The sequence below is a fragment of the Trachemys scripta genome, chromosome 4 (genome assembly GCF_013100865.1).
Source record: "Trachemys scripta elegans isolate TJP31775 chromosome 4, CAS_Tse_1.0, whole genome shotgun sequence".
In the NCBI taxonomy this organism is placed as follows: domain Eukaryota; kingdom Metazoa; phylum Chordata; order Testudines; family Emydidae; genus Trachemys; species Trachemys scripta.
Genome location: NC_048301.1, coordinates 141,501,873 through 141,528,889, shown reverse-complemented (window position 1 = coordinate 141,528,889; position 27,017 = coordinate 141,501,873). Strand labels below are relative to the sequence as shown.

The 27,017-nt window shown below is 47.7% G+C and overlaps 2 protein-coding genes across 6 annotated transcripts in view; both read left to right on the top strand.

Moving 5' to 3' along the window:
- LOC117876234 (integrin alpha-D-like) overlaps positions 1-27,017 on the top strand; it is a 116,145-nt gene that overhangs the window by 28,148 nt on the left and 60,980 nt on the right. The gene's annotated exons all lie outside the window — the stretch shown is intronic.
- LOC117876239 (zinc finger protein 271-like) lies at positions 16,942-26,711 on the top strand. Of its 5 annotated transcripts, none has more exons than XM_034768192.1 (7): positions 16,943-17,437; positions 18,934-18,997; positions 19,310-19,426; positions 19,760-20,724; positions 24,050-24,179; positions 24,446-24,559; positions 24,954-26,711. In XM_034768192.1, exons 1-7 carry the CDS (start codon positions 17,030-17,032, stop codon positions 25,757-25,759), a joined length of 2,604 nt encoding a protein of 867 aa, XP_034624083.1. In that variant the 5' UTR covers positions 16,943-17,029; the 3' UTR covers positions 25,760-26,711. The 5 variants fall into 5 exon arrangements, with proteins under 5 accessions (XP_034624084.1, XP_034624083.1, XP_034624082.1 ...); XM_034768191.1 differs by having other exon boundaries at positions 19,757-20,724; XM_034768190.1 differs by having other exon boundaries at positions 18,934-19,042.

Sequence of the window (27,017 nt, the reverse complement as noted above, 5' to 3'; positions counted from 1 at the left end):
TTTCCCCTTCAACATTTTATCCATATGTCGGGCTTCATCTGGTTCTAACTCTTCTATTGCTTGTAAAGCCTCTTGTAATCCCAATGCATATCCCCTTAGTCTCTCTGCTGGACTCTGTATTCTGGAGAACTTCTTCTTCAGTTCTGCCAAGGTGTGAGTGTCAAACATACAGCCTAGCCTTCTAAATATCTGTTCTATGCTCCCTTTTTCATTTTCTGGCCACGTCGGCACTTTCCTCCTGGCTCCCTATTTGCCCCAAAAGATTCTCTGTTTCCTGTCTTTCCAGCAGTTCATACGATCTAAACATTGGCTGAAGCCTTGTCTTAAATTCACCAAACCAAACAGCATTACTTTCGTAGTTTTCTCCAGGAAATCTAGGAACTGGAGTGCTCCAAAGAAATAAGGCATGGTTGGGCTGTCTGCACAAGTGGAAATTGTGTCCCCTAGTTGACCTTCCGCCTGCATTCTCTCCTGACTGACTCATGTTCTTTTAAGATGGTTCGCTCCTGCTTTGGACTCCTCCTATCCTATTCATGATGCTAATTTGCAGTGAGCCGGCTAGGTCAGGCTATGCTAACTGTGAGGAGAGGCAGAGGCAAACCAAGAGAAAAAGGATGATTTAAAATTTTTAGAACCTGAAAGGGAAACCCCCAAAATTGCACCAGGAGGTTAAATAATATAGAACATTACCAAGTACTTACTACTTATAATAATAAACTATAGGTTACCAGTGCTGTCAGTTTGGGGTGCATGCGTGTTCTCTTCATGTGCTGGCCTGGTTCTGTGCAGGTGGCTGGCTCAGCAGACCTCCATGGAACTGCCCAGAAAGATCACAGATTCTGTCTGGTGGCGACGGTGCTCAGCCAGGTTTATTGTCAGTGAAGCACAGTACTAGAGCCCCAGCTAGGGTGACCAGGCAGCAAATGTGAACAATCGGGGTGGGGGGTAATAGGAGCCTATATAAGAAAAAGACCCAAAAATAGGGACTGTCCCTATAAAATCAGGACATCTGGTCACCCTAGCCCCAGCTCAATGGTTACAAAAACACGAACATATGTATGGTCGTCACAATGGACCAGCTCAATCTGCGGCCACCAAGGCCGGACACAGGGTTAAAGTGAGGTACCCCATCATTTATAGACAGAGGCAAACAATCTGCAATAAACAACTTAGGTATCACCTGCCATGTTTCACGACATGGTTGTTACCTCCCATGGTACCTTGCTCCTGATTTTTCAGACCAAACAACCCTATTCATCACTTCTGTCTTTGTATTTTACTCCTGATGTTTCAGACAATTCATCACTTCTGTCAAATCATCTTACCTTGTGCTAGAGGATCTTAAGTGCTGGACTTATCCTCGTCCGGAACCTGTTTGACTGGTTGATGGAGATTCGTGGTAATCCTTGAATTCAATCTGCTAGTTGGATTGCCCATTTCTCCAAATGGCAGACAAGCTGCAGCTGTAGTTACGGGGGACGCATCGGGAACACTGATCCATTGTTCTCCAAAATGACTCAATTTCTTAGATCTTCATGCCTTGAACATCATTGATAAGAACACTGTGGCTTGGCTTGACCAGATGGCGTACGCCAAATAAACATTATCTTGTGATAGGTTAGGGTGTACTTGTGCTAACCCACTAGAGTGTGTTTACATAGTCAGTGTGTTTTAGCAATGCTAGCGGTACCTGTGCCAAGATCATGTACCGAACAGTGAACGTGCAGGAAAGCATCTGCTTTTTAACAGCACCTGACTTTTGCTCATAGCGTAACTTTTGCTGACTTTGTTCAGGCCTCAAGCCTTGCACCAGGCCTCATGCTCCAGTCTCTCTTTCTACTATGTTCCCCTACTTCTGTCTTTTTTAGTTTTATGACTGAGCCTACTACTCTCAATCAGTTAAGGGCACATTAGCCATTGAGGGAAGAGAGAAGGAGCAGACCCCCTCGCCTCCCCCCTGCTGTTTCTTGGGACTTGTTTAAGTAATTGTTGAAACTGGTTAAAAGGTTAATTATTTAAGAAGGAACGTGTCTACATATGTAAAGTGCTAACTAAACTAGGTAGTAGAATTTAATTAAGCTCATTTGAAGTAGAAGTCGAAGGGGAGTAAAGTTACGTTACCTGAGATTTCTGGGAACCCAGTTGTGGTCAATCAAAATATAGCATGAAAATACATTAAAATTCAGAAAGGAGGTTTCGTACGAATGCAACATAGCCAGAATATTTTAATCACCCCATGTCGGTGGGGTTTGACCATATGATCATATATTTAATGTAATGTTTAATGTGTGGTATGGTATAGTCAGGAAAAGTACAAAAACTGTACTTACAAATATCACAAACAGCTAAAGCTTATGGGGGGAATAAAAATGAAAACTGTCTAAGTGCAGCTGTAAGTATGAGCTGCACTACCAACAAAGCAGGGCGTTAACAATCCAGGAAACTAAATTGCATAGGAATGGTTAAATAAAACATATAAACAACAACAACAACACCTGTTACTTCCCAGAAAGCACTGAAAGCTCACCTCCCACCGCTCCCCCCCCGCCCCACAGGGCGTAGAGATTGTAACCCATATCTTATACTCTGTCAGGCTGACTGTCACTTTGCTTTTAATTTAGGATTGCTAAACCAACAGGAAACAAAAAGTCACTGAATCCTTGATTAGCAGCTAACGTGTTGCTGTGAAAACCGTAGGGAAAATGCTTCTGAGCATTTTGAGAGAGGGGGGAAAAAAAAGGAAGTGGGCAAAGTAAATTGCTTCTGACAAAATAATATTAAAGTTAAAAACCCATTAAACATCTAATTCAGCATCCTTTTGATTCATTGGGCTATGGCTAATGTACACGTACAAGGTAAATCGAACTCTTGCTTACCACACACCCACCCCCCCGCAACCTGTAAGTGGGAGGCAGTAGGAAAAGAAGCGAGAGTAACACACCTTGGGTGAAATTAATTATTGTTTTGTTACTTGCATCTTTGTATTAGCCAAATTGCAGTCACAAAACTTTGGGGGTTAAATCAGTAGATGGTGCATCATGATTCCCAAAATAGGTATCATGTTAGTTGCGATTTCAGACATATTCAGCATGGTAAAGGAAGCCGGTAACTTATAATTTTTCTGCTTTACACAGGAAGTATCGAAGCAAAATGCAGCCACTTTGTACTTTACAACCTAAATCATAGTTATTGTTACAAGACTTAAATCCAATATTTTATTTTGGTGAATTATCTCTTGCAATTTTCTCTTTAAATCGCCTAAACAAATAAAGTTAAACTTTTAATATATGTTAATATTTTTCTCTCTTACCCACTTATGTTTTAATTTAGGGTCTAAAGATGCAAAAAAACCCACCACCTGTATTTGGCTCCTAACTAAATCCTCTTTTACAGGCAAACCAAGGTGTAAACCCAAAACGATTAATGATTTCAGCTCTTAGGTTTCCTGGACCTGCTCTAAACAACGTTTAATCCATTGGTGGTATGGTTTGTTGGTATGTTGAAATTACTTGTCTGTGAGTTCTATGTTTTGTGTCACATAACTAAATTATGGTTTTGAGGGAGTTTTTGTTGCAACAACAATATTTTTGCACACAAATTGTGCATAATAGTAATAAAAAATTAATAGTAAAAAAATTGTTTTTGGTACCACACTATTTATAGTTATAATTAGGGTTTAACCCCCATGGCTGTTTCCCTGTAAGACACCAGTAATGGTTCTATCTTTGCAAAAGTCAGTCATAAATATAGGTATGTTTGTCGATAAACAATTTAATTGTAACTAACGTTTTATAAATGTATATATACAATTTTAATTTGAAGTTTGTCAGGCAATGTGGCCAGTTGTTTGGCAAAACCCAATTTAACATTAAAAAGTTCATTGGGCAAGCCACCATAATATTAATGTAAAATTCTACCTTGTTATAATATGATATAATTAATAATTAATATTTTGTTATAATCAAAGTGAATACAAATATAAAATCAAGTTCTAGCTAAAGTAACATGGTGTTGGAATAATAATTAAAATTATCCCCCGAACAAAGGGAGGTGTATATGTCTATACTGGAATAAAAGCTGGGTCATCATCTGAGACTTGTCTGTCTTAGCAATTGGCTGAACAAGAAGTAGGACTGAGTGGACTTGTAGGCTCTAAAGTTTTACATTGTTCTGTTTTTGAATGCAGTTATGTAACAAAAAAAATCTACATTTGTAAGTTACACTTTCACGATAAACAGGTTGCACTACAGTACTTGAATGAGGTGAATTGAAAAATACTGTTTCTTTTGTTTTTAATTTTACAGTGCAAATATTTGTAATCAAAAATAATATTATAAAGTGAGCATTGTACAGTTTGTATTCTGTGTTGTAATAGAAATCTATATACTTGAAAATGTAGAAAAACATCCAAAAAATTTAATAAATTTCAATTGGTATTGTATTGTTTAACAGTGCGATTAAAACTGTGATTCATTAGTTTAATCGCAATTAATGTTTTTGAGTTAATTGCGTGAGTTAACTGCGATTAATCAACAGCTCTAAAAAAAACCTAACCCTGGACAGTATTAAGTTTATTGCCTAAACTATTGGTGTCATACATATTGGTTTTAGTACATATATATATATATCTAAAAGGGACATATTGTAAAGGGGCATACCAGGTGACAGTCCAATCCTCAGCTATAAGCTAGTGAATGTAACCATGTCACCTTTAGTAACCTGGAAAAGGGTTTATCTTCAAATCAATAACTCCAAAGTGGCTACATCTATACCAGGTGTAGCAATGGGTATAGTATGGCATAAATCCGTTCTGCATATAGTATACACATATAACACCATCCTATAATTTTAAAATTGAGAAAGGTCCCACATTTAATCAAGAATTAGCAATCGCTCAATTGTCCTGTGGCACCTTTAGACCAACAGACGTATTGGAGCATAAGCTTTCATGGATGAATACTCACTTCGTACATGCATCTGACAAAGTGAGTATTCACCCACGAAAGCTTATGCTCCAATACGTCTGTTAGTCTATAAGGTGCCATAGGACTCTTCATCGCTTTTTACAGATCCAGATTAACACGGCTACCCTCTGATACTCAATAGCTAAATTGTATTGTTAATTACTGTTTTTAAAACAGAAAACAGAAAAAGACCCTTGTTTAATTCTTGTAAAAAATGCCACTGAAAGCAATTCAGGTATGGCATCTGTAACACTGCACCATAATTAAAACTCTTATTTAACTAAAATTATCATGGCAAAACCTTGTTCCCAGCCTCTTTGCCTGTGTTCAGTCCAGGTGAGAATGTGTTCGGTCACTTGGCAGTTATCCACTCAGTAGGTCACCTTAAAAACAACATCTACAATAAACGCAGCAACGTACCTCCTCTCGTAGTTTAGCACCCAAATGGGACAATTCCACAAATGGGCTGTTGCTCTGAAAAGGGACACAGGCAGATACAATATGTTTAAGGTGGACACGCCACAGGCTGGCCCGAAGGAAGGTACCAACACAATCTGTCGTCATCGTCGGCAGTAGCCTGCCAGGCTAACCAGGCTTGTATGCAAAGGGTAACATATAATAAAAATGGCCGGTATTCTAGTATTGTAATATCAAAATTACTTTTATAATCAATTAAACCCCAAAGGCACATTTACACATATACTAACTGAGCAGGTGCCAATTCCCACTTACCTGTTATCTATTGTGTTAAGGGTAAAGTCCTCATCTTCTGTGATAGGGTTCAGTAATAATCACCCTATCAAAGGGGGGCCTGTAGCCCAGTTTCCCTTTGTTACATTCACTGCTACTGTAGCCCAGTGGGCGACCTTGCCTTTATTATATTTACTGCTTTGCATTATATTCAGCAGTAATGCAAGAAACCTACAGGCCTGTATCCTGTCAGACATTAGCTTCAGCAAGTTAGCAGAAGGCTTGAGGCCTAGGAACTTTGAACAAATAACCTTTGCACAGATAAACGGCCCAACAAAATAATATAAGTATTTGGGGAGCTAAAAATAGCATTTAAGGGGGAGTTCTGACCACAGGTACATGAGTCAACCACAAAAGTGTCCTGGTAACGAACTGACGTACATAACAGGTATAACCGGTTGGATCACAGAAACTCCCTTGAGGCTGCCAACTGATGTGCCAAAACTACTTCTGCCCCTGCTTTCCTGCCTTCCCAGCTTGGGACTTCAGTGATCTGCCTGGTTTGAGCCAGACTCGCTAGCTTGATACAAACCCAGACCCAGGTCTGAACCACATCCCCTAACAGCTCTAGGCTTAAACTGAAAGCAGCTTACGGAAGTGTTCCTGTCATTAACACTCAGATGCCCAGTGGGGTCTAAACCCAAATAAATCCGTTTTACCCTGTATAAAGCTTCTATAGGGTAAACTCATAAATTGTTCACCCTCTATAACACTGATAGAGAGATATGCACAGCTGTTTGCCCCCCCACACACAGGTATTAATACATACTCTGGGTTAATTAATAAGTAAAAAGTGATTTTATTAAATACAGAAAGTAGGATTTAAGTGGTTCCAAGTAGTAACAGACAGAACAAAGTGAATTACCAAGCAAAATAAAATAAAACACGCAAGTCTAAGTCTAGTACAGTAATAAAACTGAATACAGATAAAATCTCACCCTCAGAGATGTTTCAATAAGTTTTTTTCACAGACTGGACGCCTTTCTAGTCCGGGCACAATCCTTTCCCCTGGTACAGCCCCTGGTACAGCTCAGGTGGTAGCTAGGGGATTTCTCCTGATGGCTGCCACATTTGTTCTATTCCACCCACTTATATATCTTTTGCATAAGGCGGGAATCCTTTGTCCCTCTGGGTTGCCACCCCTCTTTCTCAATGGAAAAACACCAGGTTAAAGATGGATTCCAGTTCAGGTGACATGATCACATGTCACTGTAAGACTTCATTACCCACTTTCCAGCACACATGTATACAGGAAGACTTACAAGTAAAACAGAGCCATCTACAGTCAATTGTCCTGGTTGATGGGAGCCATCAAGATTCCAAACCACCATTAATGGCCCACATTTTGCATAATTACAATAGGCCCTCAGAGTTATATTTCATACTTCTAGTTTCAGATACAAGAATGATACATTCATACAAATAAGATGAACACACTCAGTAGATTATAAGCTTTGTAATGATATCTTACAAGATACCTTTTGCATGAAGCATATTTTAGTTACATTATATTCACACTCCTCAGCATACTTTCATAAAATCATATCGAGTGCAACATCACAACAGGTACATAAGATACATCTAAGGCTAGCCTGCTTGCTTGCCTATATATCTTTTCTTCTACGTTTCTTATTTTCTTATGGGTTTAATTATTTGTTTTATTAAAATAGGTTTATAGGTTTATATTAAAGTATATTTTGGCTGTAACACCAGGGACCTACAGGCCACATCCTGTATGTTGAGCTAAGGCAATGTTAGCATACTTGTATTTGGGACCTTTCACAAAATAAATGGTGATAAGATAAAGCATTAGATCCATATATGGCTATGACCTTTAACATAGAGGATGCACAGGGGCTTTCCTAAGTTCATACCCTTTTAAACTTAGTAGGTACACCACAACTTGGAACTTGGAAAAAAACAAAATATCCAATTATAACAGAAATAACAAATGCAATACCTAATCACAAGAGGGTTGCACTTTCACGAGAAAGAGACTGCACTACAGGACTTGCATGAGGTGAACTGAAAAATATTATTTCCCGTTTATCCTTTTTACAGTACAAATATTTGTAATCAAAAATAATAATATCAAGTGAGCACTGTACACTTTGTATTCTGTGTTGGAAGTGAAATCAATATGTTTGAAAATGTAGAAAAAAAATCTAAAAAATTGAATAAATTTCAATTGGTATTGTATTGTCAAACACTGTGATTAAAACTGTGATTAATTTTTTTAATCATGATTAATTTTTTTGAGTATCAGAGGGGAGCCGTGTTAGTCTGGATCTGTAAAAGCAGCAAAGAGTCCTGTGGCACCTTATAGACTAACAGAGGTATTGGAGCATGAGTTTTTGTGGGTGAATACCCACTTCGTCGGATGCATGTAATGGAAATGTCCACAGGCAGGTATAAATATACAAGCAAGAGTGAGTCAGGCTAGAGATAACTAGGTTAGTTCAATCAGGGAGGATGAGGCCCAATTCTAGCAGTTGCGGTGTGAACACCAAGGGAGAAGAAACTGCTTTTGTAGTTGGCTACCCATTCACAATCTTTGTTTAATCCTGAGCTGATGATGTCAAATTTGCAGATGAACTGAAGCTCAGCAGTTTCTCTTTGAAGTCTGGTCCTGAAGTTTTTTTGCTGCAGGATGGCTACCTTTAAATCCGCTATTGTGTGTCCAGGGAGACTGAAGTGTTCTCCTACAGGTTTTTGTATACAAGTCTGTCGCATCTTAGGCGCATTTAACATGCGCTATTTCAGCTTTACGCGGTCAGCAAAAACAACAAAAAAAAAAACAAAGAAAAGAGAAAAATAACAATTTAAATGCTGTTTCTGTAGTAGGGGCGATTCCGCCCGCCATTACACTCAATGTAATTTTGACAATACACGATTTTCGCTTTAGGCGCTGACTGCAGAACGTAACCCCAGCGTAAGACGAGACAGACCTGTACTGCCATTCCTTTTTTGAATTAACTGAGGCTAATCGACAGCCCTAATAATAAGTTAAAATCATTAATATACTAACCTATAAAAAACCCACTCCAACATTAGTAAGGTAAAAAAATACAAATTAAAAAAAAATCCCCTACTAAATATACATCAAACATACCGGCATCAGCGTAACATATTATAAAAGTGGCATCCCAGCCTAGGGGCAATAAACAAAAATGTAGTACTGGAAAGTGCCAAAATAATGCCCACTGGTAATAATAAAAAAGGTAACGGTAACAACAACAAAAAAATATTGGCTAACATTTCAGGTTCTACAAAAAGTGGTTTAAGTATATAAATGTGCAGATGTACATTCTGTAGTATCTCTGTCTGTCTTACTAAGTTGGAATGTTTGTGACTGTGCTAAATGTATTAAAAAAATATATTTGTAAATATAAAAAAGTTCCTATAGTGTGAGTGTTGCAACTGTGCATATCAGGGTTCCCAACTATATAATAATTTAAATAATACTGGGCCTGATCTTGGGGCAAAAACCTGGCAACCCTCAAAGTAATAACTAAAAATTCTTAAGTAATCAATATAATTAATTCATAATCTAAAAATCAGGCAACAACATCTATATAAGCAAGTTATTATCTTTTTATTTAACACTTTTAATAAGAATTGATAACAATTCATATAAAGTTATTTGCACACTTTGTTGTATTAATTTAGTAATTTAAGGCATTAAAAAACTCTACTCTATGGAAATAAGGAAAACACATGTTTAAAATAATGGTCAGTAGTTAGGATTAGAAGCAAAGTCTGCATTTCTGTTGCTTGGGAACCATATCGTCAAGAAAGTTCAGAGTAATTCCAGCTGTGGCATTCCTGAAGGGTTAAAATGGTTAATTTACTGGGCTTATTTAAAGTAAGCTTTTACTTTGTTTTCTCTTTGTTGGCCTTTTGTTTTGTCTAGTTTTCAGGTGTTTGTCTTTTTCAGCGATAGAGGTTTCTGTAATAACTATAAGTTTTAACGTTTAAAACAGAGGACAGAAGTGAGCAGAAGTAGGGGAAGAGGGAGAGAGGGAGGGAGACCTGAGCCAGGAGAGATTAATTAACTCTGTCAAAGTATCTTAAAGTACAGGCAGCAGCAGCAAGGTTAGTAAACAGAAAGGAAATAAAGGAAAATCAAACTGGTATGTAAAAATATTTGAGAAAGGTTATATTATTAGCTCTGAGCAAGGAGTGGGACTCTGAGGGTTAAAGCGGTTGGGAACCCGTATCCCTGGCTTTTATCCTGATTCTGGGATGAAAGTAGGGGTCATCTGCTCTTGCAAAACCTGAATTTATTGCTTTTCGTCTACATGCCAAATGGATTGCAGGAGGGCCCTTCTCTGCTGCAGTTAACTGTTTCTGGACAACTCCATGTGCGACTGCATCAGTTTTATGTGTTAACCTGCTTACTCTCCGTTTTTTGCTTGGAAATTCTTTTTTATCCACTCCTCTGTGATCACGTCACATCTCCTGTCTCCTAAGGTGCTCTGTTAACCCTACCGTTTTCTCCTTTATCTGATTTACCAATCCACGTTTCTTACCTTTCTCACGAAGTCTTAGACAAAACATCCCTCTTCTTTATTTCTGCCAAACCATCTTATCATGTGCTGGGTTATGATGTACTTGTGCTGGCCTGCTGGAATGTGTTTACATACTCAATGTGTTTTAGCAAGGCTAACAGTGTCTGTGCCAAGCAGTGTTGCCTCTAATTTCTTACATCCATGTGCGGATTGAATTTTGCTACCGGTATGTGCACCAATATAGAGGTGATGTGTGACACATCACCTTCATATTGCTGCACATAGAATTGATGTGGTGGGGTGGGGCTGAGGGGTTCAGAGTGTGGGAGGGGGCTCAGAGCTGGGGCAGAGAGTTGGGATGTGGGGGAGGGAGGAAGTGCTCTGGCTGGGGGTGCAGGCTCTGGGGTAAGGCTGGGGATGAGGAGTTCGGGGTGCGGCCTGGGCTGGGCCAGGGAAGGGGCTCCTCTCCCCCCACTATGGCAAGTCTGGGGCAGGTCCACACTGGGGCTGGCGTGGAGGGGCCAGGGACACCTCTCCCTGCTGCGGCAGGTCCGCGCTGGAGGAGAGGCATCTCTCTCCACCACAGCCCTGAGCCCCTGCGTGGGGCTTAAGAGGCAGCGACCGTGCAGCTTAGAGAGAACTTAGGTGCCAAGTTCATGTACCAGACAATGAACTTTCAGGCAAACGTCTGCCTGACTTTTTCTCATAGCATAACTTTTGCTGACTTTGGTTCAGGCTTCAGGCCTTGCACCAGGCCCCAGGTTCCAGGCTCTTTCTACTACCCTGATGTTTCAGGCACAACATCCCTATTCATCACTGCTGCCAAACCCTCTTATCTTGTGCTAGGTCAGGACGTGCCTGTGCTAATCATCCCCGGTGCCTAGTACTTCTGAGGAGTGCCTGTGTTTTAGCAATGCTAGCAGTACCTTAGCTAAGTTCATATACCGGACAGTGAACTTGTAAGCCTCTGCTTTAATACATGGCCTGACTTTGGTCAGTGGCAGATTAACGTGTCCAGGGGTCCCAGCCAATTTGGGGCCCCCCGCAGGAGCGCCAGAACCTGTGAAGAAGAAAGTGGGGGGGCCACCAGCACCGGAACTGTGGTCTCGCCTCCCGCTCCTCCTCTTTCCCCCAAGTCCCCACCCCTGACCAGAGCTGGGCTGTGGTAAGGGCTGCCTATGGAGCCTGGGCCACTGTGGGGAGCCCCGCCCGGACCCTCACCTGCCCTGGGTGGGGTGCCTGAGAGCAGCCCCCAGCCTGTGTCTCCATCCCTGAGGGCGTGCCGCCCAGGGCAAGTGGAGAGTCTGGGGCTCCCCAAAGTGGCTTTTGGCCTAGCCAGAGAGCAGGGCCTCAGGGGGAGAGAAGGAGAGGAGGGGCCCTGTGGCGGGGGGGGCCTAAGGCCCACCTCACCCCCGACCGGGAAAAGACCGGTGCCACCACCTTCTCCCACTTGTGCGTCCTTTGGGCTGTACTGAACCCAGTCAGCCACACTGCTAAACCACTGCAGAGAAGAATTTTGTGGTCATCGGTCATCAAGGGCCCCAACAAAGTACATGTACAACAATGGGACACTAATCTTACATTTGCTACATCAAGTCACGTGACTGGGGAAAGTCACAGATATTAGCAGCATGGGCACCGGTGACCCTAAGAATAGTGTTTTACCCTGTTATGTTATATTTGTCTCCTGTTTAATATAATTATTGTGTTGAATATACTGTATGTGTTTGTGTTATTTCTTGGAAGTCTCCACCTATCTGGCAAGTACGTGGGGATTACCCTGTGGTTAGAATTTCCCTCCCAAGCTGCCCTGGTGACCCTGCCAGGAAGGAGCGAGGGGGGTGGAGTCACTGCCAAATAAATTCATAGGAAAAAATAAAGAAGATACACCCTGCTGAGTGAGTGGCGGGATCCAGAAGGACCCAGACTTGTCCATCAAAACCTGTAAGCAGATTGGCATTAAAGAAGGTAACCGGGTGGAGAGGGGGCACTACATATCTATCTATCAGGCTTTATATTCTTTATACTTATGCTAACAGTGGGTAACTGTGAATCAGATTCCCAGCATGCTTTTCACTGAGACCAAGCCTGCAGTGAACTGTGTGTAATCCCAGTTCTTTGTGCACACAGGACCTGTCCGATACTCAATGTATGTTGTGCTGAAGTTTGCCAAATATGCTAGCGTGCCGGGTACAGTCTGTACAGCTTGGTAAGGAGAGAGATGATTTTATTGATGCTTGACCAATATGCAGGCTCACCTGGGGCTAGGGCAGGATGCGGCTGGGTTTGCTGACATCTGGAAACCTGTGTTCAAAACAAGATAAGAAACTGATTAAAAACTGGGTGAAGCCTTTCGTTGTTGTAAACAACTGAGGTATAGACACAAGGAGGGTGAAGCTGACGATTCTGGAGAAGATTGAATGTTGCTGGAGAAGATAGAGAAGTCTCTGCTTCCCAGATCAGAGTGATAAAGGGTTAACCCTTTCCTTTCTGGCTGTAACCCTTTCCTTTCTGGGTGGGGCTCTTTTGTCTCTGACTAATAAAGCTGATTGAGGATTGGTTATTTGACATCTCATCAATATTCGAAAGCAAACCCCAACAATCAGTACTTTCAAGGGGAGAAAACACCAGGTATGAGAAGGCCCTTTCACCTAGAAGAGAAAGGCGGAACAAGAATGAATGGGAGGAAGTTAAGCCCAGACAAACTCCAATTAGAAACAAGGCACCAGGGATTCTTCCTAAAAGTGGGAGGGCCAGAGACCCCCACTCCATGGTCCCACCCTGCCCCTCCTCTTCCCCCTGAGGCCCTGCCCCCAACCAAGCTGAAAGCTGTTGTTGGGTCAGGGAGCCTGGGCCCCTCCACCTACCTGGGGTTGTGGGGCCTGAGAGTAGCCTCAGACCTGTGTCCCCACCCCCTGTGTCCCCCACCCTGGGCAGGTGGAGGGGTCTGGGCTCCCCACAGCTGCCTGGCCATTCTTACCCAGGCTAGGCTCCAGTTTCTGGCCTGGCTGCGGGGGGCAGGGCTTTGGGGAGAAGAAGAGGGGCAGGGAACTGGGACTGTGGTGAAAAGTGGGAGGGCCATGGCCCCTTGATCCCCCCATCCCCCCGCCCCTGGGTGCCAGTTTTTACCCGTGCGGATGATTAACCATGGGAACACACTCCCCAGGGGCATGATGTATTTACTGTCCTTTGACGGCATCCAGACCAGACAGGAGGCTGGTCTGGAAGATGCTTTGGCCAAAGAGAAGCGATTGGGCTCAGTACAGGGGTGACGGGGTGAAAATCTTTGGCCCGAGCTTTTCAGGAGGTCAGCGTAGATGATCGGATGGTGCCTTCAGTCCATCTCTACGAAGGAATTTCCCCCCTGGGTGGGGAACTCTTCCCAAAGTGCCCATTGTAAATAAATTTATGGAGATATCCTATCTCCTAGAACTGGAAGGGACCTTGAAAGGTCATCGAGTCCAGCCCCCTGCCTTCACTAGCAGGACCAAGTACTGATTTTGCTCCAGATCCCTAAGTAGTCCCCTCAAGGATTGAACTTGCAACCCTGGGTTTAGCAGGCCAATGCTAAACCACTGAGCTATCCCTTCCCCCATTGCAGAAATTGGGCTTGTTTTTGGCTTAATTGGCTTGTGAGTTGCTTGTTGGCTAGTTTTTGGCTTGTTGCTTGTTGGTGCTGCTGCTTCTTTTTTGTTTGTTTGATCCGCTCCTGGCAAGCAGGGGCAAGGGGGGGGGAGAGAGTCAGGGTGCACAGCGGGCCCAACACCGTCCCAGACTGCATGTCGGGGGGTAGGGGGGTCTAGTCTCATACAGTGTTGGGGTTCTTAGGGATTGGCTTGTTTTGAAATAGGATTAGCTTGTGTTTGGGCTTCTTATGACCGTCGGGGTGCTTATTTACCCAGGTGAGAGTTGGCCACTGTGTTTCTCGCCCCATCCCCCTGCTGCAGCTGGCTTTGGGCAGAGCTGGGGGCAGGATACTGGCTAGGGGCCCAGCACTGGTCTGAGCCAGGGGGAAAGGGAGGTCCGGCTTGGTAATGGAGCAGGGAGGAAGCTGTGGATTTCCCTGGTTCTTTCCCTGTTTGGAGCTCCCCTGCGGGCTGGAGGGTTAAACCAATGAGCTCCGAGCCTGGCCACTTCCCAGAGCGGTGCGGTAAGGGGCGGTTCCTGTCCAGCCCCCCGCACCTCGCCTGGATTCGGAGTCACTCCCTGTGCGCAGGGGCGAGTCTGCGTCTGCAGCCCGGCCGGGCGGTGAGTGGGGGCGCGGGGGAGACACGGGGAGAAGCAGCCAGAGGCGGCTCCGGGGAGGGAGAGAAACTGCAGCAGAGGCAGGAAATCGGTGCCTGGAGGAAGCGGCACCACAGGGGCGAGGGGATCGGAGCCCAACTGTGGCTGGGACGGAGAAACACCCTCCTCCCCTCCCCAGCCAGCTGCAGGGAAAGCACAGATATTAACACTGGGTTGGGTCCCCAGGGGCTAGTGGTTAGAGCAGGGGGGGCCGGGAGCCAGGACTCCTGGGTTCTGTCCTCAACTCTGGGTAAGCAGTGGGGGCTTGTAATTAGATCCGTGAAGATCTGTGTATCAGGACTGAGGACAGGGGTTCTCAACTGGGGGTCGTGAAGTTATTACAGGGGGGTTGCAGTTGTCAGCCTCCAGCCCAAACTCCGCTTCATTGCCATCATTTATAATAGTGTTGAATATAAACAAGTGGATTTAATGTGTAAGGGGGGGGTCACACTCAGAGGCTTGCTGTGTGAAAGGGGTCACCAGGACAACAGTTTGAGACCCACTGATCTAGGAAGAAGACACAGGTAAGGAGTCTGTAGCCCAGAGGGCTAGCTTGCCTTTCAGCCACAGACTCCCGCTTCCTCCTTTCCCTGGAGGTGCTTGACTCCCCCCCGGCCCTGCCCCCACTCATAGGAAGCAGGTGCTGGCTGGCCCCCTGCTGCGGCCCCACCCCCTTCCCTTGCAGGCATCTGGAGCCCCCCCTCCCCATGGCTGCCAGCCCCCCTTGTACCCTCAGCCCCCACAAGCACAGGGTGGGCAGCCCCAGCGCCTCCAGCCCCCCAAACCAGCACCAGGGCCCCCCCAGCGCTAGGCAGCCCCAACCCCCCCCAAGTCCCGGCCACCCTAGCTCCAGCCCCAGCAGTACTGAAGAGGAATACCCTGCCTGGGCTGGGGCCAAAGGGGAAGGGTAAGAAGGAGGTAGCTTTGGGGAGGACCATGGCTGAGGCCATGCGGGGCTGTTTGGGGAGGCACGGCCTTCCCCGGCTTAATGGACACACCACCCAGGCCCCCATTCCACCCCTTCCCCCAAGGCTCCACCCCACCCCTCCTCTTCCTGCCCCCACTCCGCCCTCGGCCCAGCTCTTCCTGTCCAGTTCCATCCCCTCCCCAAGTGCGCCCGTCCCCTCTCCTCCCCCCTCCAGTGCCTCCTGCACACCATGGAACAGCTGATCACAGCGGGTGGGGGGCTGGGAGGGAGAGGGAGGAGTTGATCAGCAGGGCCGCTGGCGGGCGGGAGGCACTGGGGGGAGGGGGATAGCTGGCTGCCGGTGGGTGCTAAGCACCCATTTTTTCCGTGGGGGCTCCAGTGCCTCTGTATTCATAAGTAATGCAAGGAACCTACAGGCCTGAATCCTGTAAGACATTAGCTTCAGCAAGTTAGCATAAGGCTTGAGGCCTATGACCTTTGAAGAGTTAAACTTTGCGCAGATAAACGGCCCAGTGGAAAACCCCAAGTATTTGGGGAGCTGAAAATAGAGTGTTTAAGGGGAAGTTCTGACCACAGGTACATGATCCAACTTCAGAAGTGTCATGGCAACGAATTTACATATATAACAGGTACATGAGCTACATCCGCAGATACCTAACCACTAAAGGGCCATGGCAACGAATTGACATATATGATAATAAGTTGAGATCATTGATATACTAACCCATAGAAGAAAGACAGTCCAAAACTGGAAAGGTAAGGATATACAAATAAGGAAAAAGGGAAATACCCCTACTGAATATGCATCAAACATAGTGTCGTCAGCACATCATATTATAAAAGTCCCATCCAGCCCAGGGGCAGTAGGAGACGGAGATGTACTCCTTGGGTTGGCCACTGGAGATGATGGAGAAGTTGATCGTAATGTTCTGCAAGGGCTGGTGAGAGTATGTGGCCGGGCAGATGTACATTCTGTAGTATCTCTACCTACCTTACTGAGTTGGGGTGTTTGTCACTGTGCTCAATGTATTAATAAACTCTATTTATAAAGATAGAAGAGTTCCTATAGTGTGAGTGTTGCAACTGTGCACATTGGGGTTTCCAACTATATAATAATTTGAATAATACCGGGCCTGATCTTGGGGGCAAGAATTTGTCAACCCTCAAAGTGATAATTGGGGATTCTTAAGTAATATATAATCTGTAGATCGGGCTACAAGTCCTAACAATGATACTTTTTTGGTTGATTTTCACTTCACACGGCCAGGAGGAGACCCGGGTGTGCAGAAGTACGTAGGTGATAGACCGAGAGCCACCAATCTTGGGGTCACCTGTGCTGGGTCTGCATCTCTCCCCACAACACTGGGGATGGGGCGGGGGGGAGGGGGCTGTTCCTGTGTGTCTCATTTCTTCTGTGGCTCTAATTTCTCTCCCCTCTCCACAGAGGTGATCATCCCCTGGGCTGATCTCATCCCCCCTTGGACGTGCCCCCTTCCCCCCCCCCCCCGTACAGATGGTGCTGCAGGGGGTCCATTGCTGATGCCAGGCGATCCCCAGGGAGATACGGCTGTGCTCCTGCTCAGAGAGGGGCCATGGCTGCCCAGGTGGCTCCCCCAGCCGCTCTCAGGCTCCAGTTCCAGCCCCCACCGGGATGTGGCCTGGTTCCCAAAGAGGAAGTGGAGGAGCCGGATGCCCACGGACCCGTCGACATGGAGATGCATCGTCTGCGCTTCAGGGGTTTCCACTACCAGGAGGCTGAGGGGCCCCGGCAGGCGTACGACCACCTCTGCCTACTCTCCCGGGCGTGGCTGAGGCCGGAGCAGCGCTCCAAGGACCAGTTGCTGGAGCTGCTGGTGCTGGAGCAGTTCCTGAGCATCCTGCCCCAGGAGATCCAGAGCTGGGTAGGGGGGTGTCACCCCCAGACCGGGGAGCAGGCCGTGGCTCTGGCGGAGGGTTTCCAGTTAGCCAAGGAAGAGCCCGGAATATGGCCACAGCAGGAGGTAATTTATGGATGTGAAATCATTAGGGAGTGGGACACGGGGCCTTTCCCCTCTAGGGGGCGCCAGCTCCAATCCACCCATGAGGTGGGGGGGACTGGTTGGCTGAAGGGGGTCGGGGAATGGGATACGGGACCTTGGGACGGGGAGGTGCTGGCTCTGACCTGGCCCCAGGACAGGGGACTGGCTGGCCCAGGAAGTGGAGAATGGGCCGTGGGGCCTCTCCCCTCTAAGAGGCGCTGGCTCTGATCCACCCCCTAGAAGGGGAGACGGTGTGGCTCATGGGGGTGGGGAATGGAACGAGAGGCCTTTCTCCGCTACGTCTCCGGGTCAGGAGTTCCCATCTGATGGTTTGAAGGCTGGCGGGGAAGGAGTGGGTCTGGCTAGGGTTGCAGCTCTTGGTGACCAAACTGAAGCAGCGCCTAGGCCCTATGTGACGGGAGAGACCACGGCTTGCAAAACTCCCGTACTAGTGCTAGAGAGGCAATTTCCATACAAGGAATGGAATCCTGGTGCGGAGTGTGGAATCAGCTCGCAAACAGATGGATGAACAAAATGTGACTTGCCTTACTACTGCGGTATGATTGTATAAGGTGGCTGTGCACAGCAGATAAGGAATAGGATATGCTGTATATCCGTGAACTGTACTCTCCCATTTCTTTAGAGTTGTATTCAACTTTGCTGTGCAAACCTCATGGGAGCTAAACTGTTGCAATCGCTGTGCTGCTTACCTGTGCTTCTGTTCTTTGGATGTTTGGAAGCTTGGCAGGACCTGTCAGAATGAGGATATCTGAGGCTTGCGAAACCCAGAAGCCTCCGGGTATCTGAGTCTGGCTGTTACAAGACACCTCTGTGTCTGGCAACTCCTAAATGGAACTAGAGACGAGAAAATTGATGAGGTCTCTGTATTAACCAATATCATATACATAATGCCAATCTATATCAATTGCATGTGTTATATTAATGCTTTATGTGACTATGAATTGTATTCATATTAAGCTCTTCCCAGGGTGCTTTTCAGTTATGTTAAGATTGGTTAACTGAGGGCACATATGAAGAGTTGCAATTTCAGTGTCAGGTACAGAGACATACCAAAGAGACAGGATAAGATGGATAGTTTTGTTGATGCTTAACCAACATCCGGTCAGTACCAAGGCACGTGTCTCTAAGGGTTGATGACCTTTAGAGAACTATGTTCAAAACAAGATAAGAAACTGGTGAGGACTGGTATGTCAACCTTGGTTAATATCATGGGATGAGTAGAACTTTCCCTTTGTTGTAAACAACTCGGGAATAAATATGATTAGAGGTAAGCCAATAATTTCAGGACAATCTGGATCGCTGCAAAAACGGTCTTCCAGATCGGATTGGTGATGTATTAACCTTTGCCTTTCTGTGCTGTGCTTTTTGGGCTTTGACTAATGAAGCCTGATTGAGCCTGGTTGCGAGATGGCTAAACTGAACGATAACATGCTGATCGGGGGCCCTTGTTGTTCCAGGAGCTGGTGACATGGAAGGAGGAGACTGTGTGTTCCTCTGGGGCAGAGCTGGATCCAGGACAGGGTGAGATCTGCAGGGAGGTTAAGGAGGACACTCTCATTTTGCTGGGTGAGGAGCCGCTTCAGGAGCTGGGGGTGGGGGTTGGCAGGAGTTACTGAAGAAGTCATGCTGCATCGGGGGCATTACATTTCTGGGGAAGTGGCTTGGGGAGCCCCCATGGGGGCCCAGCAGCACAGAGACGGTCACCCTCCAAATGGTGATGCTGTGTCTTCCCAGCAGAGAGCAGGGCTGGGGTTAAAATCGGGGCATGTTCTCCATACAAAGCCCTAGGGGGAGATTTCACCAGGTGCGTCTCGCCCGTTTCCTCCCCACCAGAAGGATTCACCATCCCTGACCTGGCTGCGATCCCCCGGATGGAGCCAGGGGAAGAGCCGAGGGTCCCAAATCTCCAGGGCTCTGAGGAAAGGGAAATCCCGAAAGGCGCCCACAGAGGTGAGGAATGAGCGACGACGCCTCGGAGCGAAGGGAACAGGTGGGATCCCAGCAAAGCCAGCGGGAGCCCCCCAGTTCTGTCTTGCCTCATGGCAGGTGTCACTCCTGGATCCACCCCTGGCAGGAACCCATCCCTCCCCCAGCCTTTCTCTGAGGGCTCAGCTGGGATGCTGGAGCAGCCCCGGCCCCTCTTCTCCCCTCTGGGAAAGGGTTTGGGGGTTTCACTTCCTGCTCATCAGGTTTTCTGCTCAACGACAAACCCCTTTTGCTGCCCCCTCTCACCCCAGCACAGGGAACAAGCCCCAGCTGAATTCTCTCTCTCTCTCCCAGCAGGTGCCGGGACAGACCACGGGAATCCCCAATGGGAAGGACCTGTGGGAGCTGAGCCACCTGGGATGTCCCGGAGCCCCGAGCAGGGAGATGCCTGTGGGGCAGCATGGCTGCAGGGAGATCCCCCAGGGGAGGAGAGACCTGCTGGGTGTGGTGAGCCCCAGCCTCAGGGAACCCCCATGGGACAGAAACCCTGTAAATGCCCTGACTGCGGGAAGAGCTTCAGGTGGAACTCGGCGCTCCTCCACCACCAGCGATCCCACACGGGGGAAAAACCTCATCGGTGCAGGGAATGTGGGCAAAGTTTTGGGCAGAAATCCACCCTGACTAGGCACCTGAGGATCCACACTGGAGAGAGACCTTATACGTGTGCCCAGTGTGGGAAAAGCTTTAGCCAGAAGTACAGCCTGTCCCAGCATCAGATGACGCACCAGCAAGAGAGACCTCACACATGTACCGCATGTGGGCAAAGCTTCGCTCTCAAATCGTACCTTGTTCGACACTTGGTGAAACGCCACATGGGACAGAAACCCCATAAATGCCTCCATTGTGGGAAGCAGTTTGCTTGGAACTCAGACCTGAGGAAGCACCAGACAACCCACACGGGGCAGCGCCCCTACAGATGTCCCCAGTGCGGGGTAGGGTTCACCCAGAGGTTCAGCCTCCTAACACATCAGAGGACCCACATGAACGAGAGACCCTACGAATGCCCCCACTGTGACAAGAGCTTCAACAGGAGATCGGGGCTTGTCAAGCATCAGAAGACCCACACGGGGGAAAAACCTCATGAGTGCACTGAATGCGGGCAAGGCTTCGGGCAGAAATCAAACCTGACTAGACATCTGAGGATCCACGCTGGGGAGAGACCCTACAAATGTACCAAATGTGGGAAAAGCTTCACTCAGAAATCGAACCTGGTTCAACACTTGATGAAACGTCACGTGGGAGAGAAACGTGATGCAGCAAATGTAACTTCAGATTCAGTAGATCTAGCATTGCGATAGGGAGTCCACACACGGTAGAAAACATTGGTGTGGTACTTCCTTTGCTTGGAGTGGGGCACTTCTTCCCCCATACGTATTAAAGTACAAGGTTTAAAGAGCGTGGGTGGGTAGTAGTGGCTTATCGATGGTGACAAGTGTGAGAGTTGGGAGCACAGGCACCAGCTTCCAATTTTCCTTGGGGGTGCTCAACCCCTGCTCAGCCCCAGGCCCTGCCCCCACTCCACCCTTCCACCTCTTCCTGCCCAGTTCTCCCCCCTCCCCTGAGTGCACCCTGTCCCCTCTCCTCCCCCTCCCTCCCACTGCCTCCTGCGTGCTATGGAACAGCTGATCATGGAGGCCAGGAGGCGGTGGGAGGGAGGGGAAGGAGTTGATTGGTGGGAGGAAGGGAGGAGCTTGGCTGCCAGTGGGTGCTAAGCACACACTAACTTTTCCCATGGGTGCTCCAGCCCTGGAGCCCCCATGGGGTTGGCGCCTATGTTTGGGAGGAAGGAAGAGATCTTTCTCAGGGGGGAGGGGGAGATAGTTAGGGAGGTTAGATGATTGGATGTTGGAGGGAAGTGATCACAAAGGCACTAGTGGTAGAAAACTAGAGCTGAGAGCGACTGGTAGTGGAGGTATGGACCATTTGAAAAGTGGGATGATGTAGGAGTGGGAATACGTGTATGTTTCTGTGTGCGTGCGTGTGTATCTTTTAAACATGTCTTAGGGCATGTCTACCCCGTGAGGTTTACTAGTATAATTATGCCTCTCTGGTAATACAGGTTATAACTTCCCCAGTGAACACTCTTATTCCAGAATAAGTGTGTCCACACAGGAAGTTACAGAGTTATAATTAGACGTGTATACTGACGCCTGTAAAATACCCTGTACTGACCAACTCTCACAGGGGGAAGTTTAACGGTGACAGCCGAGGAGGAGTAAATCAGTCGTGCCCCATCCAGACAGCAGTTTGCTACCATGCTCCTAACTGGCAAGTGGCACTATGGGATAAAAATGCAGCTCACTGTCACAAAGCACATGGTGAACAATGGGTTACCAACCATCCCATCTTAGCCTGCGGCTTCAGTGTTGAGCCGCTCAGACTATCGCAGAGTTCCTGTAAGTGGTTGGGCGCACAGCGGTTTTCCTGTGTGGCCGCTTCCTGTAACTGGTGATTTACATCCTACTTCCTCCCCTAGCTCTGCATCCCACAGTCCACTGTGAGTGTCTGAAATAAATAACGTCCTTGTTGTAGGGAGCTGCTGCTTGGCCAGTGTGGACTAGCAGCCCAGGATATTTCACCATTTATACCTACAAACACTGCTGGGCCGAGTGCTGGGTGTGAACCGGAAAATGCCCCATTTGCCGCGTAGCTGGTTAAGCCCTAATATGTCCTAGACCAATCACAAAACCCCAGTTCTCTCTGCAGTGTAAATGGGGCGTCGGCCAGTCGGTTTCATAGGGATTGAGCAGGACGGTGTCCCAGAAGTGTGGGGCTTTTAGGGGAGGGGATTGCAGGGCATGGCGAAGTGGCCATTCCTTTTCGTTTCCCACTAGGCTGATGGAACCAAGTGATCACTACTTTACCTGATCAACCCTGCGTGCTGTTAACTAAGCAGGAACGTGCCCTGTGAAGGCCTCTGTGCCTATTGCAGAACAGCGAGTTTGTGTATTTTTTTGGTTGTGCTGGGGACGGCTGTGACCTTGCAGCTCACAACAAAAGACCCCCCCGCCCCCATCCCTCATCCCAGGGCTCCCCGGGGACATGTTGCTTTGAGTCTGGAAGGTGGTGGGGTGAATCCCTTCTTTCTGAAAAATGGATCCCCTTGGAGAGTCTCCTCAGCTGCCCTGGTCACTGCCGTCCGCGGGGAAGAGACTAGGGGTATGTCTACACTACACGTGCTACCGCACCACAACGCCAGTGCTGCAGCGCTGCTGGTGTAATGCAGACACTACAGCGATGGAAGGGGGCTTTCTGTCCCTGTAGCAAATCCACCTCCTCGAGCGGCGGTAGCTAGGTTGGCAGAAGAATTCTGCAAAGAATTCAAGACATTTTTCACAGCCCCGAGTGACATAGCCAGGTTGATACCAGTTTTTGATGTAGACCAAGACTAAGATATGAGTCTCTTTCCCTTTGCCCCTCGCCAAAATCAGCTCTCTCTTCTTTCACCGTCTGCCATGACGTTGTTCAGTCCCCATAGGAACAAGCCACACTGGGGGCCAGTGGCCAATATTTAGGCCCTTCGTAGGTACAGGAAAGAAATCCAGTAGTGGACAAAGGGGGCACAATTTGCCCCTTGTCCAAGTGTCTTCCTAATCCTGTCAGCTAGTTGTTGGGTTGTGCCCAGAAGCAGATTCCTCCTAAAAACATTTTTTACTTGAGCTAATAATGTACCTAGGGAGGTTCTCATTATCTATGGTGCTATCCGATCCTCCACTGGGCTCCAGGCCTCAGTGCTATCTAGTGGAAATGAATTACACAGGCTAATAATGCAGTATGTGTGTGTGTGTATGAAAGTAGAACCTAAATTTTGATGAATTTTCTCCCTGTGAAGACACTTATACCCCTCTAACCTTTCTGATAAACTAAATAGTGTGAGCCAAGTCCCTCCCTGTAAGGCATCGTTTCTAGCCCCGGAATCATTTTTAAAAAAGAACAATAAGATGGATTTCCACTCCATACGGCTAAATGCAGTGCCTTGCATAATGAATCATTTTTGTGGCTCTTCTCTGCACCCTCTCCAGTTTGTCAACATCCTTTTTAAAATGGGGACACCAGAGTTGGACGTTGTGTTCTAATATCGGTCTCCCCAAAGCCGCACAAAGGGGTCAAACCACCTCCCTCCTCGCTGCTTCTGTTTAAACAGCCACGGATGGCATTGGCCCTTCTCCCCCCCACCCACAACATCTCACGGGGAGCTCATGTCCAGTGGTCTGTCGACAATGACAGCAGAATCCCTGTCAGAACCAGTGCTTTCCATGAGACAGTCCCGCGTGGGGTCAGTAAGGCCTGTATTCTTTGTTCCCGGTGGGATGACCTTGCATCTGGCTATATTGAAACATGCTGTGTTTGCATGGGCCCAGTTTACCAAACAGCAGATCCTGAGCATGTTCCCACCAGCGTCACCAGCTCCCATCCGGCCCCAGGGCAACAGGACTGGCTGGCTCATGGGGGTGGGGAAGGGGACATGAGGCCATTCTCTTCTAGGACCCATGGCAGGAGCTCCCATCGGATGGTTCGTTGTCTGATGGGCAGCGAGTAGGGCTGGCGGGGATTGCAGGTGCTGAGCGGGGGTCTTTGTTGTTCCAGGAGCCGGTGACGTGGGAGAAGGAGGCTGCGTGTTCCTCCAGGGCAGAGCGGGCAGCGCTGGCCCCAGAGCAGGGCAAGATCTGCAGGGAGGTGAAGGAGGAGAATAAAGAAGAGCCTCTGATCTCACCGGGTGAGGAGCAGCTTCCCCTCAGGGATTAGCAGCTGGGTGGGGATGGGGGGAAGGGAGGTTCTGAAGCCCATCTGGTGCCTTTGGGGCATTGGCCTCTGAATCCCCAAGACCTAGCAGCACAGAGACTGTCACCCCACACTGCAGCTCCCGCTTCCCCCCAAGCAGAGAGCGGGGCTGGGGTTAAAATCAAGGAGCAGTTCTCCGTACCGCGCCCTGGGGGGAGATTTCACCGAGCGCCATCTCGCCTGTTTCCTTCCCCCGAGCAGGATTCCCCGTCCCCGACCTGGCCATGGTCTCTCGAGTGGAGCGAGGGGAAAAGCCGAGGGTCCCGGATCTCCAGGGCTCTGAGGAAAGGGAGACCCCGAGAGGCGCCCACGCAGGTGAGGAATGAGCGACACCGTCTCGGAGACTGTCCGGGAGTGAAGGGAAAAGCTGGGATCCCAGCAAAGCTGCCAGGGTCTCCCCCTGTTCTACCTCGTCTCTGTTCTACCTTGTCTCTGTCAGTATCTTCCCCGGCAGGTCCTTGTCGTCACGGCAAGTGACACTCCCAGATTCCCACCCCTGGCAGGAGCCCTCTCCCCCTCCTGCTTTTCTCAGAGGGCTCAGCTTGGCCATTGGGGCAGCCCCGGCCCCTCCTCTCCCCTCAGGGAAGGGTTTGGAGGATTTGCTTCCTGCCCATCAAGTTTCCTGCTCAGCGACAAACCCCTGTGCCCCTCCCCCGTCTCCCCGGCACAGGGAATGAGCCCCGGCTGGATTCTCTCTCTATCCCAGCAGGTGCCAGGACAGAGGGGGAGACTTCGCAGCAGGAAGAGGCTGCAGGAGCAGAGCCGAACGGGATGTCCCGGAGCCCTGAGTGGGAAGACCCCGGTGGAGCAGGATGGCAGCAGGGAGACTCCATGGTGGAGGAGAGACCTGCTGGGGGTGATGATCATAATCCTCAGAGATCCCACACGGGACAGAAACCCCATAAATGCCCCGACTGCGGGAAGAGTTTCAGGGGGAACTCGGCGCTCCTCCATCACCAGCAATCCCACGCAGGGGAAAAACCTCATCAGTGCAGGGAATGTGGGCAAAGCTTTGTGCAGAAATCAAACTTGACTAGACATCTGAAGGTCCACACTGGGGAGAGACCCTATACATGTCCCCAGTGTGGGAAAAGCTTTCGTGAGAAGTGCAACCTTTCCCAGCATCAGTTAATGCACCAGCAAGAGAGACCTCACAGATGTACTGAATGTGGGCAAAGTTTTGTGCAGAAATCAACCCTGACCAGACACCTGAAGGTCCACACCGGGGAGAGACCCTACACATGTCCCCAGTGTGGGAAAAGCTTTCGTCAGAAGTACAGCCTTTCCCAGCATCAGTTAAGGCACCGGGAAGAGAGACCTCACAAATGTACCACATGCAGGCAAAGCTTCGCTCTCAAATCGTACCTTGTTCAACACTTGATGAAATGCCACATAGAAGAGAAATCCTATAAATGCCCCGATTGTGGGAAACTGTTTGCTCGGAGCTCATACCTTAGGAAGCACCAAATGACCCACATGGGGGAACGTCCCACAGATATATCCAGTGCAGGGTAGGGTTCACCCAGAGGTTCAACCTTCTGGTGCATCAGAGGACCCACACAGGTGAAAGACCCTACGGCTTCTTGGACTATGGGAACAGCTTCAATGGGAGATTGGGGCTTATCCAGCACCAGAAGACTCACATGGGGGGGAAAACCTCATGAGCGCACTGAATGCGGGCAAGGTTCAGGCAGAAATCAAACCCGACTAAGCCACCAGCAGCAGTGCAGTGCAATAGGGTCCTAAGTCTGCTGTAAAAAGTGATATTAATAAAGTTTCTTCGCGCCCCTCACCAGAGAATCTCAGACACCCCTCCCACTTGGTGCACCACTGGTCTAGTCCAGCTCTTCCCCACCTCAGGGAAGAGGCTGGCACAGCCCCTGACTCGTGACCCCCATGTAATAACCTCACAACCCTCAGTTTGAGAAGTCTTGATCTAAGACACTTGTCCACAGATCAGCCAAGGTCTGGAGTTCCACTTCTTCCCAAAAACAGAACCTAAAATGGCTGAATGAGATTATTGTTAATTGCCTAAGCATGAATCTCACTCATAGTTGTCATATGGATAAAGCCTCTTTCTCACTCCCAATATAGTTAAAAAACCTCCAAAAAGTCACCAAGTAGAGTGATACCCTGCTTCCCCATGGCACACTGGGGGTGGATCAAATGATGGGTGGGGAAGCTGGCAAAATGTCTGTTACCCCAAGAAACCAAAGCACATGTTTTCATCCCAAATGTGAAACTATATATCTGTTGTGCTTATCAATCAAATATACCATTGATGATCTGTTTTGTCCTATCAATATGTCCTCCACCCCAAATTTAGAAGCTGCACACTTGTCTGCTCTGTGAATCAGATAAACTCTCTCTCTCTCTAGGATGATAATGTTTTTTGTGCTATTGTGAGAACTAAATAGTATGAAATGCTTATATACAATGAAAGAATGTATGGAATTTATCCACCAAATTTAGAAGACTACAATGGATTTTGTTTGTTTTCCTGGTATATGAGGTTTGCACTCCAGAAGCAATAGGCATGGGATAGCACAAAATGGAAGATTGAAAGATATAACCACTTCACCAGGGTACAGCCTTGAATTATTAAAAGAAATTGCTTAAAAGGGGTGAAATTCCAATCAACAACATCACAAGATGGGTGAGGTGATAACTTATTTTTTGTTTCTACTGGCCATTTGCCAACCAAGTGCTCAGATTTCAGCTCAGTTTCTCTGCTGGTTCCATGGGTATCCAGTAGATGGCGGTAGTATAAAAA